General features: G+C 42.1%; 1 protein-coding gene across 11 annotated transcripts; it reads left to right on the top strand.

The window, feature by feature from the left end:
• Positions 1-728: 728 nt before the first annotated feature.
• Positions 729-17,420, top strand: LOC129187718 (cyclin-T2-like). 11 transcript variants are annotated; one of them, XM_054787346.1, is made up of 9 exons: positions 1,289-1,592; positions 2,048-2,129; positions 2,221-2,349; positions 5,748-5,808; positions 9,150-9,212; positions 9,607-9,652; positions 15,216-15,379; positions 15,443-15,513; positions 15,584-17,419. In XM_054787346.1, the coding sequence occupies exons 1-9, from the start codon at positions 1,435-1,437 to the stop codon at positions 16,586-16,588; spliced, it is 1,779 nt and encodes a 592-aa protein (XP_054643321.1). In that variant the 5' UTR covers positions 1,289-1,434; the 3' UTR covers positions 16,589-17,419. The 11 variants fall into 11 exon arrangements, 7 of the variants coding, with proteins under 7 accessions (XP_054643330.1, XP_054643351.1, XP_054643370.1 ...); XM_054787355.1 differs by lacking the exon at positions 1,289-1,592 and adding an exon at positions 729-750 and having other exon boundaries at positions 2,026-2,129; positions 15,216-15,513; positions 15,584-17,420; XR_008572456.1 differs by lacking the exons at positions 15,443-15,513; positions 15,584-17,419 and adding an exon at positions 12,882-13,011 and having other exon boundaries at positions 1,283-1,592; positions 15,216-15,351.
• The last annotated feature ends 1,130 nt before the right edge of the window (positions 17,421-18,550 follow it).

Genomic DNA, 18,550 nt, shown 5'->3' with positions numbered 1-18,550 from the left:
TGGATGGTTGGGCATGGAGACACCCTGTCTACTTGCGCCACATATGCTCACTCAGCATCATCGCTTGTGCTCATTTTTTAAATACAGTATGATAGCGGTTTATTATTTTTGTCATTAATGCTCCTTTCTGCTAAAAAAAAACATACGATAAATTACATACTCTTTGCATCTTTTGAGATAAACTTGCAAAATATGTAGGGCATCAAATACTTATTTGGGGGATTTATTTGCTTTCGTGCATACTCATTTCCCAGCCACTTCTTGCAGTTAAATGTGTATCATTGTGGGTGTCGTTTGCACTGCTGTGTAAGTGCAATGCTAATAGGCTAAAAGAATGCACGTACAGTGGTTAATGCACAAAGGTGGATGTTTGGTGTAACTTGCAGGGAATGCATCGTATTGGTCTCAGTGATATTCTTATTTAAAGCCAAACCAAAATGAAAAAGCACAAACACACACACACACACACAAAACAAACACGTCCGCAAGACAAAAGCTTTCCAGGTGCAGAAAGTGGCGCGACGGTGATAAAACGTCACCTGGCCTCTAATGACAACATGCCGCTCAAGTACACGTGACCCACCACGCCGATTCATGTTGCCATAGCGACCTGTCCTCGTGGGTAGCAACCCTCTACGTCACGTTACGTTGTCACCAATGTCGTCACAACCCCGGAAATGTCAGCCCTTTCAGAACCGCTGCCGCTGTTGGTCTCTGCTTCTATCTAGTGGCAACAAACAAGTATGGCAGGTCAGAGTGGTTCTAAAAGCGCAGCTCTGTGTTACATTTAAATGTTTTGCAGGCTTTGCGAAAGATACAGTTTGATGGTGATACAATGATCCAGCCTGCATGAAATATTGAGTTGATGACAAAAATGATATTCTGACAAATATTGACGTCTACCACTAGCTATGTAAATTGGCAAAAAGTAGTGGCGTGACTGAGATTGAGTAAAGTGCGTGTTATGTGGGTTTGCAGCGTTATACCTGGAAACAACAGGTGTTTAGATTACATTTAAAGAAAAACACAAAAGTGTTAGTAATGCAATACATTGAATACACTATGAAATGTGATATTTTGTACATATTGCAGCTATAATTCCGAGGGCTATCTCGTGGAGTAGAATTGTTTAGCTGTGGTGAATCACAAACATTTCAGTTGCTAATGGATGGACTTTATTGATTCGTTCATTTTTAACGTGTGGAAATAAGATGCTTGGACCAAAATATTTCAATGTGCTTGAAGAAAAAAAAAACATTTTCCATTTAACATATTTTAAAATGCTTGTTTGCACTACCAGTTGCTAGGGGGCACTGTGATTTACATGGCTAACCGGTTTTGAAGCAGCTTCGGCCCTTCTTGACGTACTTCCGGTGCTCCAGTCACCTCGCTCCCTCCCGATGCTACCCGGTCGGGCTTGGCTGTCGGAGCGTAATGGCGGTGCACCGGGGTCCCTCAACGAAATGGCTTTTCACCCGGGAGCAGCTGGAAAACACGCCGTCTCGACGCATCGGGATCGAGGCTGACAGAGAGCTTTCTTACCGACAACAAGCCGCCAACTTAATCCAAGACATCGGCCAGAGGCTCAACGTGTATCCTTATGAACCACAAGCTAGTTGCCCTATTACGGGCTAGCTTGAGTTAGCTTTAGCTTATGCAATTGTTATCACTTGCATAGTTTGTTCTATCTGTCGACATACTTTAAAAGTAAGACTTTTATGTTTTCATATATCCTTTGGGAAGCATTTCCACGTTTAATACGCTAGCGGTGTCACCTCACCTAATACTCCCCAATTTGCCAGTGGCGATTGGGCCTTTACGTGAGGTTAGCTTTTGTTTTGTACCAGTCTATTGTTAGCCTACACAGCAAGGATCTAGTCGCCGTTTAATGTGATCGCGAATGGTTTAAACATTTCTTACTCGAATCAAGTCTTATCTGTCTGCTGAATTAGAATTGTGAGGCTTGGTCTGGCTTTCTAACGTCCATGTGCTAGGTCTTTGTAACCGTCGTCATGTCGTCATCAGCCCCCCTTAACTGTGCACCCAGCTCTCAACTGATCATCAACACCGCTATAGTATACATGCACAGATTCTATATGATCCACTCTTTCACCAGATTCCATAGAAATGTAAGTATTTGAGGCTGATTGCTGGTATTTTAATCACAGATGAATTGGTAATGTCAACAAGGCACTTGCTGTTATCTGCTCTTTATCGTAGATTATCGCCCAGACAACATTGTTCTTGGCCGCCAAAGTTGAGGAGCAGCCCAGGAAGCTGGAGCATGTCATTAAAATAGCTCACGCCTGCATCAACCCCCAAGAGCCTGCCCTAGACACTAAGAGCAATGTGAGTATTCACTGATTCTACTTCCACTGAAGTGAAAACAAAACTTAAAACATTCGCATTATTGGACCTCTCCAGCAAAGGGCAAGTTTCTTCTTGGCTGTTTAATCCTACATTATGCAAATTGATATATATAGATCTATATCTGTATATACAGTATGGAGAGAAATAATAGACATGGACTGCACATGCCTGAATGATGTAAGAGACATTCTCTCAAGGTAACTAAAACCACTTTCACTGCGCCGCACCCCCTTGGGTTGCCACAGCTGTGCATGGCTCTACTCACCTCTGTTAGGGGTGCTCAGTAAACCGCACAGAACGCCGACTCTCACTTGAGGGCGAAAGGGTGCTTTCACGCTACCATTTTTGCTCCTTTTTAATTGTATGCTAGGTCAAGTTCCCCCTTGGGACCCCTTTAGTCAGGTAGTGCACACCAAATGAACTGGCCCACAAGAGCCAGTGTTGGTACGGTTTCAAACTAACTGCTGAACTGCCGCTTTAGCTGACAAATGAACGTTTGACCCTTAATAGTTGTATGGTGATGTAACTACAGGTAGTACGTAACATGTTGGTCTAGCATGTTGTCACACACGTTGAAGACAATGGCTCCCAGTGTCCTTTGAACTGTGCTCAGTTATTAGCTGGTGTACTGCAGTGTGTAGGTTGTCCACATTGATGGTCTTGCAGATAAAAGGCCAGTTTTGCTCGATGTCGTTTAGTAGCACTATTGACCCACTAGGTACCATAGTGGCACCGGTGCCAACGTAAACGGTAATAACCAGACCGGAAAACTCAGTAGATACCGGTGCCTGTTTCGGTCTTAAAGTAGTAGTCACTGTGACTAGTTATTAGTTGGCGCTGAGTCAACTGTCGGGATGGAGTCACGCTTGAGGTGAGTTTCTCACCTGCACAAGCGTTGAGCATATAGCTGACAACTCAGCCACCTGCAGCAAGTGTTCGAAGGCAACGTCTTGTCTTCATTTTGCTCAATTAATACGCGACACGTGCACGTGGGATTAACTAGCAGACACCACTGTGATGATAATCTTAACATTACCACATTATCAATTATCAATTTCTGCTTAAATTGTGCAGAATGCACTTTAAGTACTGTAAAATCTAGCAATTTCTTTGTTGTTTGTTGTGTATTGCTGCTGGTTTTGCCGTGATGATTATGACAATTTGTTGTGAATTTATCACGTAGTTGTAATTTTAATTATATAAGTGAAGTATTTCAATGACCATTCTGTTCTACTTGGATGGCACAAAATTCAGTAAAAATAAAAAGGCATTGTTTTTGGACCGAATTTGTATGTGTTCCTTTTTTTAAAGTGACTGTTCGGCACCGTTTTAAAAGTACCGATTTGGCACCGGTATCTGATAATATGTAAAACATACCCGACCCCTTATAGTGTCGAACACGCATGCGTCCAATAAGAGCTGATGTTGGTACTGTTTTGCAAACAAACTGGCTTTGGAAGATTGCAATTCACTCTCGCCCCTGACAAGTGAAAGTTTGCAGTGGTGATGTAACCCCTGGAAGGAAACCGATGACAATGGTGATTTACAATACGTAACATGTTGGTTTAGCATGTTGTCACATGTTCTAGAAATTGAATCCACCCTCTTCACCTGCACTGAGCTAAATACTGGTGTAGATTGTCCACGTAAACATTGTTGCCGATAAAGGATAAAGCACTGTTTCACTCGTTGTGCTCCACAACAAACGTGTTTTTTTTCCCCTTTCAATATTGTACCCACTGCTGACCAATCGGTGAAGAGAGCAAAGTTTGCTGTGACGCATGTTGGTTCCCTCAGAATTTAGAACACATGATGTTGACAAACGCATCAATTGATTTGGACCACATAAATGGAAATGTATGCATGAAAACGCCCTTTTGCTGCGGCAAAATCGCATTGTTTCCCATGTCTGGCCCATACCTCACTGCATTACATGATTAGTAGGACCTGGGTAAATATGTGTTTGCAATCCTGTTCACAAAAGTGATGGAGATGTAAGTGATTAGTGAATTTAAGTTAGCATTGTATAATCTAGACCAGGGGTGGCCAATTTCGTCAATCGTGAGCTACCAGTAGATCGCCAAGGTAGTATGGGTCGATTGAGTAAACGCCACTTTGTAGTTGTCATATGATGTCCGGTGACATTAAGCTCCCCTCCTGATTCGCGCTTGCTCCCCCGCAGCGTTTCAAGCTACACACGAAGATGCTACTTTCATCTTTATTATTCTGATTATGGATGAACTAACTCAGCGGTAAGATGTCTATATCAGGGGTGTCAAACTCGTGCCATGGAGGGCCGAGACACTGCAGGTGTTCTTTCCAGCCAGTCACTAAAGCAGGTGATTTTAATGATCAACACCTTCAGTTTGAGGGAAGGAGCTCATCAATTCAATCACCTGCTGAAGAAACTGGTTGGAGAGAAAACCTGCAGCGTCTCAGCCCTCCAGGGCACGAGTTTGACACATGTGGTCTATATCGATAACAAAAGTTATCTGTTCACTTATCGCGGCTAGTTACGTAGAAAAAAAAAGTATTGTTTACTGGCTTTGCTTCGCATCATGAACTCTCCTACAGAAATCAGTGTTTTCTACACGTTGGCTTCTTAAACTATTATTTCATGATGACTTCAGCTGCATTGTCTTTTCTTGTATATGGGTAATATTTGATAGCAAATGCTAACTGGATGTAATACATGAACTGTGTGCCCTAATGAACGTTACATAGCTAATTTGACTGACATATTACCAGTACTCTGGTCATGTACACAACTATTTAGGAGTTATGTGGAATTATCTTTATTTTCATATTGAAGTGAATTATGATAACAACTACTTTGATTACCTGTCAACTTTGAAAATGTGAATGTGAAACACTAATCAGTCATATTTACTATAGAATTTCAGAGTTTACTGGTTACATTTTGTATGTGTTATATGTTTTATAGAAAGAGGTAGATCATTTTGACTTGTACTTGGATGTTGAGAAAGTGCGTGCACTTGTGATATACATGTATAACGTACATAAATACCTACTCATATTTTTTTTATAAATATTGTAAATATGTTTACTTTCTATATTTATAGTAGTAGGTAGCTCTTTGGGACTTGGTCATTTCGAAAGTAGCTCGCAGGCTAAAAAAGTGTGAGCACCCCTGGTCTAGACTATAGATGTACAAGTACTTCAGTAATTCCTTTGCCTAAAATTCCCAAAGCATGTACTCATTGCAAGAAGAATAGAAAAGTGGGGTGAATTAATGAATTAACGGTAAACCGCAGCAGATTATTTTTGTATATGGCCGGGCGGTAGCTGTAAATGACCATGAATGCATCTTGTATGTAGTGTATGCCTTTCATTGCTCATTGCTCTGTGTTTTCCAGGCATTCCAACAGCAGTCCCAAGAGCTTGTATCACTGGAAACCATTGTACTGCAAACGCTGGGTGAGTTCTCCACCTGCACCACTACGACACACTTGGGCGCTGGATTGAGATTTGCCAAGTTAATGTAATTCTTTTATGATCTTACCTTTTGATCAACTAACTACGCAAATGACCAACAATAATTTGCACCACTGACGACAACGGCCTTCAAATAATGCAATGGGGAAGGATGTGGGATATTAGAGGTTCATTTCATTTGCGCCATCGTTTTTAATCTCATCGGCATCTTGGCTCGCTTCGGCAGACATCGGCGCACGTACGCGCCGAGAAAAGTATTTGCCCCCCTTCTTGATTTCTTTTTTTTTTTTTGCATGTTTGTAACACTGAAATGTTAATTATCAAACAATTTAAAATACTAGTCAATGACAACACGACTGAATACAAAATGCAGGTTTTAAATGAAACTTTTTATTATAAAGGGAGAAAAAAAATCCAAACCTACATGGCTCTGTGAGAGATTGCCCTCTAAACCTAATAACTAGTTAGGCCACCCTTACCAACAACTGCAACCAACCCACTCATCTTTGCAGAAGCATGAAGCGTCATGTCACAGCATCTCAATAGGATTCAGGTCAGGACTTTTGACTAGGCCACTCCAAAGTCTTTTGGATCATTGTCCTGCTGCAGAACCCAAGTTGGTTTCAGCTTGAGGTCGCCAACAGATGGACGGACATTCTCCTTCAGGATTTTTTGGTAGACAGCAGAATTCATGGTTCCATTTATCACAGCAAGTCTTCCAGGTCCAGAAGCAGCAAAACAGCCCCAGACCATCACACTACCACCACCATATTTTACTGGTCCCCAACGGGCTTGGGGATCATCAAGATGTTTTCTGGCAAAATTGAGATGAGCCTTGATGTTCTTTTTGTTCAGCAGTGTTTTTTGTCTTGGAACTCTGCAATGCAGGCCGTTTTTGCCCAGTGTCTTTCTTATGGTAGCGTCATGAACACAGACATTAACTGAGGCAGGTGTGGCCTGCAGTTCTTTGGATGTTGTTTTGGGGTCTTTTGGACCTCTTGGATGATTTGTCGCTGTGGCCTTCGAGTAATTTTGTTTGACTGGCCACTCCTGGGAAGGTTCACCACTGTTCCATGTTTTCTCCATTCGTGGATAATGGCTCTCACTGTGGTTAGCTGGAGTCCCAAAACTATAGAAATGGTTTTATAACCTTTTTATAGACTGATAGAATTCAGTTAATCTCAGTTAAGTTGTTGTAACAGGGGCAATCACTTTTCCACACAGGGCCATGTAGGTTTAGATTTTTTTTCTCCCTTAATAATAAAAAATGTAATTTAAAAACTGCATTTTGTGTTCAGTTGTGTTGTCATTGACAAATTTTTAAATTTGCTTGATGATGTGAAACATTTAAGTGTGACAAACATGCAAAGATATAAATCAGCACTGTGTAAATCTGATGTGTATCTTATACTACTGCAGTCTGAACGTTCAGGGCGTGTATGTCCGACGTATATGTCATGGAAAGTCGTGTTTTTCCGTGTGAGAGTTGGGGACAGGTCAAAAGTTGTTATTGTCATCTGAAAATTATTTTAAAAATGTGTGTGCGTGAAGTGGCTCACGTCAGTATCGCACAACTCCCGGCTCCGACAGCCACCCACATGCTGCTCGGAACTGCTATCTCTTCCCCCTTTCCTTCATAATCTCCTATGCGAAATAATTTAAGACTCCGGATGCTGTTACGCCCCGGCTGGGGAAACACCAGGGCTTAATATAAGGTGGAAGAAGCCCCAATTCTCTCAAGTTCCAACACACAGCCACTCTTCTGGGTGTACAAGGAATTTAGTTTACAAAAAGAAGAGAAGAAAATAGGACACTATCTGTTCAAAATCCAATACGGTCAGTATGTGGCAGGTTGGTAGGAGAGGGACACAAAAGTACAAAACCTATGACCCAGGGCTGTAACAACGCACACAATCCTTGCCACAAATGCACCATGTTTACTTCCGTAAACACATTCACACAGATGACATGAGAAATGGTGACTCACTGATGAGTCACAATGGACGACGTTTATAGCGGTGGAATTTTAATAAGCATTTTTTAAGAAACGCTACATGGCAAAAACGTATTGATAATCCATCGTAGGATTAAATAACGTGATAGTTTGATATCGATTTTTCGTCATACCCCTAAATGTGAACTAGCCACCAACGTGTGGCTGCTGTGTTTGGGTATGCATGTGGCAGCTATGTTTGGCCGTACGGTAACAGTGTACGAAAACCAAGATACTTTTTGCAAAAAAACATTGTTGAAAACACAGGTTACACTTTATTTTTGTTACATTTAGGAAACAGATGGGGAAGGTTTTCTTGCTCCATGGATGACGTCATTTTGTGCGTTGCAAATCAAGTATATATACTTCATACAAATTCTCCCACTTACTGTTTAATGTGCGATCATTCGTTTCTTTTATGGCTGTTTTAAACATATTCTGTCTTGGGGGTAAGGTGGAGAGGAGTGTTTCTGCTCCATGGCTTTAGCGTTGTTGCTGGTGACTATAAACAAGTTCTTAACTCATTCAATCCCAGACATTTTTCAAAAGACAACCCTTTCAGTAGAAAGTAAGAAATATTAGACTCATCTTTCATCAGGAAAAAAAGGTTTGTTTCTACCTTTTTCCGGAAAATCAGCATTTTGTGAAAAGATAAGCATAACAAGCATAACTTTCACTTTGACACATTTTTTTTGCTTTTGGGACACCTCAAATATCTAAACTATACCACAACACAAACAAAAAAAAGGTTGTTGTACATAAAAATTTACCATTTATTTACAAATAGAACACCATTAACTGGAACTAATCTGTGTGTGTGCACGCATGTGTTAAAGTTTCCCTACAATGGGTAACCAATGTGTAATCCACTTCCACTTCCTCCTTGCTGTCGACTGTGTTTTTACATGCAAAAGGTCCATGTCGAGCTCTTATCAAATGCACTTCTGCCACCTTGTGGCCGTTTTCATGTCTTAGAACTGCTCTAAAAGTGACATGTTTTTGTGTGCACTTGCGTCATCATCTCTTTTTGCCTCTCGCGCAAAAACGTATGAATACATCTTTGGGATCAGGCGTTCGGGTTTATAAAAACATATAAATACGTCTTTTGTATTGAATGAGTTAAATCTTAACATTGTTGGACTAGCACACACAATAATAGCAACAAGTTGTTTTAAATGTTTGGTTGGTTGCCAGAAAACTGGGGTTCATTTGGACCATATCAAAATAAAAACCCCAGCCTAATATCTGACTCTTTTTTTGCAGCAACTGAAGCATCTGCTGTTGTTTTCCACCACGGTTCATTGTCCTTCCTTCACTTTCTTTGTTGCAGGTTTTGAAATTACAATAGATCATCCACACACAGATGTTGTGAGGTGTTCCCAGCTTGTACGAGGTAAACCCTTCTTTGCATGCCTTTCTCGCTTTGCTTCTTTATGATCGATGAGTCATCCTTGTTAAAAAAAAAAAAAAAAAAAAAGTGAAACCTTTTCTTAGTGCCAGTCTCATTTTGGAAGCAAGTTTCTCATCTGCAGCTGCATGACTTGTAACTGAAAAAAGCACATAAGCGCTGATGTCGAGATATCAGGGGTGTCACGGCTTCTCCACAGTCAAAGCTACTTTGGTAGTAAAGGTGCCAAAGTGCTTGGACAATTGAACTGAACAAATGCATTAAGATGCCATTTGATAATATAGAACGTGAAACCATGACGCCCCCCAAAAAAACCATGACTGTGTTGTAGCAACTCATCAACTGCCTTCTAAAAACAACTTTCTCCTTCCTTTTGCAGCAAGCAAGGATTTGGCACAGACTTCCTATTTCATGGCTACCAACAGGTTATTATCCTGTTCCCATTATTGCACTGTTAACGGCACTCTCTAGCTTCCTGTTCTGCAGGACGCCCCTTCATGTGTCCAACACCCTGTGTGCAGAAGCGGCCAGGCTCCTGTGTGCTGTGTCTTGTACAAGGGCTTTGGCACAGGGGGGTTGAATGCACAGCATGGGATGTAGTGGTGCCCTTTACCTCTCACGGTCGTTTGGTACAGAGTGCATAGGCCTAAAACACTCCAATGGTAGCCTGAGTAGAAAATGTCATTCATGTGTTTAGCCCTCGTCTTATTGGGCCATTTTTCACCCCCAAATGAGGGAACCTTTACCCACCAAACTGTACTGCAAACTGAATGCGGCTTCTTGAGTGTGCATGAAGTTCTTGCAAGCAATACGGTGTACTTTGACTGTGTGATTTATTTGCAAGTTGACTGGAACATTTTATGGTGCACACATTCATGTAAGTTAACTCTAATATTCTTAAAATTCTCTTTGTAGGAAGTCGTGCCAACAGTCTGCCAGTATCTTCAGTGTTTAGTCACTAAGGATGCGTTCATTGTAGGCAATGTGTGCCACAATTGACGCCTAAAATCCGGGATTTGTACTGTGTTGAAGCATGCACCTGCAGCCCACCTCTTGAATCAAGAGTGTTCCTCCTGCCAGTACTTGGTGGTAACCACCACTTTGCATAGTAGAGCTAACCATGCCATTAATGGCGCACACAAACATGTCAAAGAATTGGTGTGTACTTGGTTGTGTGCAGAGTTCGAAGCTGCTGCAAATGCTTGAATGATAGTATCAACAGGTCATGGTACGCTTTGCTGTTACTTTGGTTGGAAGTGCATGAAAGAGGCTCGCAACACTCATTCAGAATCGTGACCCCATACCATGTCTAGTCTGACAGCCGACGGTCACACTCCTTACGTATTTGACTCATAGGAAGTCCAGTTTGCAGTGGAGTTTGGGAGGGCGGATGAAGGAATGATCCTTTAGAAGGCTTCATTCGTGTTCTGTGTTTGTTTCTGACAAATAACGAGGTTGAGAAAGACGATTTTTAATGTCGAGGTGCTTCCCCCACCTTTTTAAAGTTGTAAGTTATTTACTGAGCACACGTCCTAGTGGCACGTAGGAGCACAATTAGTGTACCAGCCGAATGAGGTGAGGGCTTGTGTACGTGATGTAGAGCTGCTAGCTCTGTAATGAAGCTGAAGCCTTGTTTCCACCAAACAGTTCAGTTCACTTTTGTACGCATTCGAGTTCCAAAAGGTCCCAAAATATGCGACCTGCCCCGACACACTTCCACATGCATGTGTTGCTGGGGTATACAGTTGTCTCTGGTTTATCACGGTTAATTGGTTCCAGACCTGACCACCATAAGTGCGAGGTGGATTCAATATTAATAAATGGAATATTTTTGTAGTTAAGCTAGAGAAACCCTGTTTACAATCTTCTAAATCGTTTTTAACATTATTAGAGCCCTCTAGACATGACACGACAACCTTTACCCAATATAGTAGATATAATCAGAGAAAATGAGACATAAATAAGATAATAGACTCACACATTAGCAGTTCCTTGTTTGTTTTTGTTTTTCTGGACAGTGTCGTTCTTGCGGTGGCTATTGCGGTGGTCTCATCAATGTATTGTAATGGCGGCTATAAATGGCTTTACACTCGTATCACCCAACACAGTAGACATAATAAAAGTAAATAAGCCATTTAAGACACACGTAAAGCCCCTGTTTGTGTTTGTCACAGTAAATGTGTTCCCTACGGGACCTTAGTGATGCCTAGACAGATGTGTGGAGGACAGAAAGTGACGTTGAGGTACAAAGTTGAGTTTTTAGCTTGTTGTGGGTTATGGCCCCAACCGTGGCCTGTCTTATTATTATGATTATTGTTATTATTATTGTGCCTGGTGTGAGATAATTTCAACCTACAATAAATGCCTGTTCTGGCGATCACTTCTGGTCCCTCTCTCAGCAATTACTGACACCCAGTGGCCAAAGCGGAACACTACATCCAGTGCCAGGCTGCACTAATATGCTGTATATTTGGATTGAAGTATTCCTCTTTAGAGCATTACTCGCTCAACGTCATGTTAAAGGAAAACTGCACATCATCCACAATCCTTATGTGAGATACGAACACACGTCTCTTTTCTGTGCGTTGTAACATAAAACACATATAAAAACAAAAAAAAAGCTATGAAAACATAAAAACAGACAGACAGACACACTTATGGCAGCGCCTACAAAGACCGCTATTAAAACACCTCCAAGAAGGTTTTATGGGTTTCTATCCATGCTGTGACCACGCAGTAACAGGCACATTCATGATAACATGTAATACTTACAGTATTACTTCCTGTGCACAGTGATTTCACATAGCAACATAGAAACGAACGCCTACACCTACCATGAACTTTTCCTAACTCAAAAATAAAAACACAGCAGCAGCAGTGGTGGTGGCCCCGATATGTAGCTTTACCTTATTGGTAATGTGTTGTGGCAAAGTGTCAATGCGGCAGTAACGTGGTTTGATCTGCGTTACAATGTCAATAATAATAACAGTGTTGCTAAAGCTTGGTTAATATGCACGTCACGTTGCTGGCTCATTTTGGAGTCTTTTTCAGAAGGCTTTATAGGTGTTTCCCATTACGTGCAGTAATGAACTGTCTCTTTTTATCTGTTTTTATATCTTTTAAAGACATGTGTTCATGTCTCACATAAGGATTGTGGATGATGGGCAAATTATTATTATTATTTAAAGAAGTGCAGTTTTCCGTTAAGTTTGAGCAGCAGTTGGCTTTCAAAGTCAGTAGAGTTGAGCCTTGATGGCATTGCAGTGAACAGCAGTCGAGCACATCTGACGAGACGCTCACGGCAGCTGAGGTTGGCAGGCCCGTGTTGGCATGATGTTCACCCCAAAACAGCTCAACCAGGACATGAACATTAACACAAATATTGATCATGACGTGACTACTTGAAGTCATATCCCTATGGTATCCTGCCGACTTGCTCGTGCTAACAGTAGCAGTGTCATGCACCGATGTCTTTTTGGTCAATTAGTGCACGGTGCCTTACTAAACTATGAAAACGTGACCATTGCAAGCACACAAGTGGGATCAACAAGCTTACCTCTACATGTTTGCCAGGTTTGATGTGGGATTTTTATACGCTGCTTGTTCGGTGAATACAAACGTGGCACAAAACTGGTCTCTTAAATGTGTCTGCAGTTTCGCTTCTGCAGAATTCGACGGGTTTCGTGTTTAGATGGGTCGTCACTGCTGGTGTCTGACACGTCGGTCTCCATCTTTAATATCATTTTAGCGCCAGCCAGGTTCTCCTACTCATCATTCACGGCAGGTGATATGTTTTCGCATCATTTTCCCCTGATACCTTTTTATATTTTATTTGTTTTTTACCCAGTCATGGATGTGATGTAGAATGTAGAAAAGTACAATACTTTTAACCAGGGGTGTCCAAAGTGTGTCCTAGGTGCCATTTGCGGCCCTAAATGGTATTTAACAAAAAAACTAAAGAATGACGTCAAAATATTAACAGGAAAATGTTGTAATCTAATGAGAAAGTCGTAATTTTATGAGAATTACCTAATATGAGGAAGTGTCATTTCAGCTGAATGTCATAATGTCATTTTAGTAGCATAGACTTGAAATACTTTTTTTTTTTTTTTTTTTTTACGGTTGGAATATGAGAAACAAAACATAAAAGTTGTAAAATGAGGTTGGGGGTAAAGTTATATTATTAGGGGGATAAATTCATACTATTATAGGAACAAAGTCATAATATTACGAGAAGAACATTTACAAAAATTGAGAAGATTTATTTTAAACAGCAAATATGTGCAAAATGGAGCAAACTAAATGCACTTTTTCACCCGTATCGCAAAGCTGAGATGATGTTTTCTTATAACTTTGTTACAAAATATCAACGTGGCCCATGCTTCCATAGAAAAAGTTTGGACACCCCTGCTTTAAATGAAACAAAAGTAAAAGTGAGATTACAAACATCTCCTCATAAAAGTACAAGTACATAAAACTACTCTAAGTTACAGTAACGTGAGTAAATGTGATTTGTTACTTTCCACATCTGATAAATACATATTTGAAAAAAACAAACGTGTAAATGATGAGTTACTTTTATCTTCATTGAAGACGTTCTTGTTGCCCAGACACGATGCGGCAGTTTGATCAACACGAACACGAGTGTTTCTCACCTCAAGTCTCTGCTTTTCTTTTGATCACGGCTGCAAAATAATCCAAAATGGAGCCAAAGAGTTGTAAGTGCCAGCATTTTAACAAGAAGGCGAGAAACACGATTGAATTCAAGGAATAACTCCCAGAAAGACACAAAGCCGGCGTCCATGTTGATCTCGCTGCCAACAAAACAAGTTTTCCATGAAGGTAAAAGTAACCTTGATGTTCATTTGTCCACTAACTGTTCAAAGCACTAGAGTTGACCGCTGATGACATCACAGACAGGCGACGCAGCTGACTCACAGTTCCTGTTTCCATGTAGTAGCTGCTAACACGGACGTTTTGTGGTTAAAAAACAAAAACCCCCATTAAGAACATTAACTCATTCAATCCCAGCCAAGACAACCCCTCAGTACCGGCCATCTAGACCATCTAGACTCATCTTTCAGGGTACGCAGAATGTTGTGTTCTAAGGCTGTACAACGTTGGAACCCACCAAAAGAAACATTGGACTCTCTTCTTCCATCAGGAAAAAAAAAAGTTTGTTTCTACCTTTTTCCGTTCTTTAGCAATCATCAGTAGAACATTGGTACATTTCAGGAAAATATCAGTTCCCAACAAGAAAGGGTAGGAAAACAGCTTTTTGTGAAGATACATTTCAAGCATAACTTTCACTTTGACACATTTTTTGCTTTTGTGAGAGTTTAAATATCTGAACAACTATACCACAACATAAACAATAAAAAAGGGGTTGCTTTACGTCAAAATAATTTATTTGCAAATGTAACACCATGAACTATTTAAATGTTCACATTTGGAACTAAACTGGGAATATGCATCCGTTTTAAAATTTCCCTACAATGCGTGATACGCTCCTCCACGCGCTTCCACTTCCTCCTTGTTGTCGAGTGTGTTAGTACGGGCGAACGATCCATCCTGAGCTCTTATCGAATGCACGACAACCACCTTGCATCACCATCACCTCTTTTTGCTTCTCGCTCAAAAAAACATAAAAGACGTATAAATACGTCTTTGGTATTGAATGAGTTAATAACGAGACAAGACGTGCACCATATTGCACGCTGACCGGAAAGTGTACGCAAACCGAGGCTAAATCTTGGCATACATTTTCAACGTTAGCTAACAGGGACGTACGCCAGCTGAGGTTCCACTGTAGAAGTTTGTCGCGCTGCTCTGAAGCCAGATTAGGGGTTTACCGTGAGCTGAGGAGTGCTGCTTGGTGGAAACGTAGCATCAATCTTGTGCTTCGATCCATGTTGTTCTGATGTTCTTTATGAAAAGCGGCGGGCCGATGTTCATCTTTTGTCCCGTTGTTCTCGTCTTCCCCGACAGTTTGCACCTCACCACGTTCTGCCTGCAGTACCGGCCCACAGTGGTCGCCTGCGTCTGCATCCACTTAGCGTGCAAGTGGTCCAACTGGGAAATTCCCGTGTCGACCGACGGCAAGCACTGGTGGGAGTATGTGGACCGCACGGTGACGCTGCAGCTGCTGGACGGTAAGGACTCGACTCCGTCCTTCAGACGAGCAGTGAACCCACGGCACTGTTTGGTGTTTGCAGAGCTCACGCACGAGTTTCTTCAGATCCTGGAGAAAACACCCAGCAGGCTGAAGAGGATACGAAACTGGAGGGTATGTGGATGTTATGTTTGTGTCGTTTGCTCCGCTCTCAACATTCTCATGTTCAATGATTTGCTTCCAGGCTATTCAAGCTGCTAAAAAGCCAAAGACAGAAGGTCCAGCTGTGGATGGTGCTTTCCAGGGGACTTCGCTAGAAAGCCTTCCCGGTGTCGGCAGCTCCTTCTTCCCCTCCACCTCCACATCTGACTCCACAGACTTGTCCTCCCTGGGTGCCATGACAGGCTCCTACGCATCCTACCAGCCGCTCAGTGACCCTTTCTCTCAGCCTGCCCATTCGGACTTCACCATGTTGAAACACGAACACAAAGCCGCCGGCGGGTCTGCCGGTAAACAACCACTCGCTGCAAACGCCGCACCTTTTTCACGGCCGCAGAAAGTCTTGACTCTGGAAAAGTACAGAGAGAAACACGCGGCAGAGCTGGCTCTGCAAAACGGCATCAAGGAGGAGGCCGGCACAGACATGTACGCGCCGCCACCCGCCACCACATCGCACCACCACAAGAAGCGCTCCCAGGCGCTCTCGGGCGGTCAGTCGGGTGACGGCAGGCGAGAAAAATCCAAAAAGAGTCGGCCACCCGTGTCTTTCACGGAGAACGGCTCGGCCACCAGCGAGGAACTCAAGATGAGAATCAAAGTTTCGTCGGAGCGCCACAGCGGCTCTGATCAGGGCAAAGACAAGCACAAGGAGCATGCGGGCCACCGCCACTCCAAACACGGCCACTCCCACCCGTACTCTCTCAGTGCCAACTGCCGGGTGGACGCCGCCTCCGTGTCCCTGCGGGCTCCGAGCAGCCACAGCGCGGATGGTAGCTCAAGCTCGTCTCGAAAGAGGCCTCACCCTGATGGCAGCCACCATCACCACTATCACCACTCATCAAAGAGCAGCAGGAGCTCCAAGGCGGCCATCGGCTCGGCCCACTACTCTGAGAGTGGCCAGAGGATGATGGAACACCACGGCCATGATGGACCCAACGGCCTGTTGACGGCCAATGGCCAACACACTGACTACAAAGACACTTTCGACATGCTGGACTCCCTACTAAGTGCCCAAGGAATGAACTTATAACCTCAGTGTTGCCCACACTACCGTATTATCATGTTGGATAGACTTAAAAAAAAAAAAAAGATTTTATTTGTCTTAAGTTATGTGAATTCCGCATTGCCCACACTGCTGATGGTTCTCGTGAAGCTGTCCGACGTAACAGCGTTTATGCATCAAACTGTGTGCGACAAAAGACATGAAAAATGGCATTTTTAAATGTTCTTTTCATGATTTTAACATGCATGTTTTAAGTCGCGAAAGGGAAGCCGCATAGCTACTAGTGCTTGCAGCCATAAAGACAGTTTACACACTTAATTTATGTATTTTTTTTTAATGTTCCACTGAAAATCTCAGGTCTTGAACTTTTTTAATATAAGAACGAATCTTTGGGTTTAGCACCTGCTTCTGTGGAGAAATCACACGTGGTCCTACGTAGACACCAGGACCTCGGTACTTCCCAGGGGACCAGTCTGCTTTTGAGTTTTTAATGTTATTTTGTCCCTTAAAAGACCCCAACCTCTGGAAAAGAAAAAAAAAGCAGCATCTGAGCTCCACAGGCAGATGCAGTTAGCTCCACAAATGAAGTTTAGGTGACATCTGTGAAAAGTGCATTTCTGATCCATCGACTTACATTGCAAGAGGCCTTTTGATTGTACTGAGTTGTCCGAAAATACCAATGTCTGATACAAGATGGTGTAAATAGGACTGCAGTTCACTTTTACGGTGGTTGGTCGATGCCTTCGCTGTCTCTTGGAAATCTAAAGCCGACTATTGATGAACTTCTCTTCAATTTGTGTATTGGGAACCCAAATAAAGGTGTAAAAGTGACTCGTTAACTGTTGTTTTTGTCTTGAACATGATACTCTCAACATCCTTTGTCTACATGTGGCCTGCGATTGGCTGGCGACCAGTCCAGGGTGTACCCCGTCTATCGCCCAAAGTCTACTGGGATAGGCTCCAGCTTAACCATGCGACCCTAATGAGGACAAGCGGCAAAGAAAATGGGTGAACACTCAAAAAGCGCAAGACCTTCGTTTTTGCTCCTATCTTTCATGAGATCTCAAAGACGTAAAACTTTTTCCATGTACACAAAAACGCTGATAAGGCAGAATGATTATTGCACAGGTGTGCTTTAGGCAGGTCACAATGTGCCACTCCAAAATGTGCTGTTTTATTGTCAGAAATGTTCAGTTTTTACTAGTTTTATGTCACGCAGTGCAACACATCTTCACATAGACCTGATCAGCTTTATTGCTCCACTCCTCACCTATGCGGCTTCCAGGAATTGTGTACAGATCCTTGCAGCATGGGGCCGTGCATTATCATGCTGCAACGTGATGGTCGTGGGATGACAATAGACCTCAGGATCACATCATGGCGTCTCAGTGCTTTCAAAATGCGATGAGTAAAATGACACAATCCCAAAATTGATCAGTCTGTCTAATCAGCATATTCATATGCAACACCTGTGAGGTGGATGGATTTAGACAGATTTGTGAACAATATTTGATAGAAACAGGCATTTGGTGTACAGAAACCTTTAGAGCTTTGACTTCAGCTCATGGGAGCAAAAACAAAGGTGTATATTTTTGGAGTTTTTATATACAGTGGTGTGAAAAAGTATTTGCCCCCTTCCTGATTTATTTTTTTTTTTTTGCATGTTTGTCACACTTTAATGTGTCAGATCACCAATAATTTAAATATTAGTCAATGACAACACAACTGAACACAAAATGCAGTTTTGAAATGAAACTTTTAAGGAAGAAAAAAACCCACATGGCCCTGCGTGAAAAAGTGAGCCCCCCTAAACACAATACGACTGCAATCAAGCATTTGTGATAACTTGCAATAAGTCTCTTACAGTGCTGTGGAGGCAGTGGGGGCCAGGGCAATCCTTTTTGTGACTATCTGAGACATTTAAGTGTGACAAAATAAGCAAAAAAACAGTATTTCAAACTTTATATATGTTATATATATATATATATA

Source organism: Dunckerocampus dactyliophorus, chromosome 1 (genome assembly GCF_027744805.1).
Source record: "Dunckerocampus dactyliophorus isolate RoL2022-P2 chromosome 1, RoL_Ddac_1.1, whole genome shotgun sequence".
Lineage (NCBI taxonomy): Eukaryota > Metazoa > Chordata > Actinopteri > Syngnathiformes > Syngnathidae > Dunckerocampus > Dunckerocampus dactyliophorus.
The sequence above is the reverse complement of the archived record's forward strand: the minus strand, read 5'-3'. Positions and strand labels throughout refer to the sequence as shown.

Excerpts from the sequence above, each read along its gene's own strand:
- LOC129187718 (XM_054787341.1), top strand. The coding sequence starts at position 1,435 with ATGGCGGTGCACCGGGGTCCCTCAACGAAATGGCTTTTCACCCGGGAG. Across the intron at positions 2,350-5,747 it reads CCCTAGACACTAAGAGCAAT|GCATTCCAACAGCAGTCCCA; the intron begins GTGAGTATTCAC and ends TGTGTTTTCCAG. Across the intron at positions 5,809-9,149 it reads CATTGTACTGCAAACGCTGG|GTTTTGAAATTACAATAGAT; the intron begins GTGAGTTCTCCA and ends TCTTTGTTGCAG.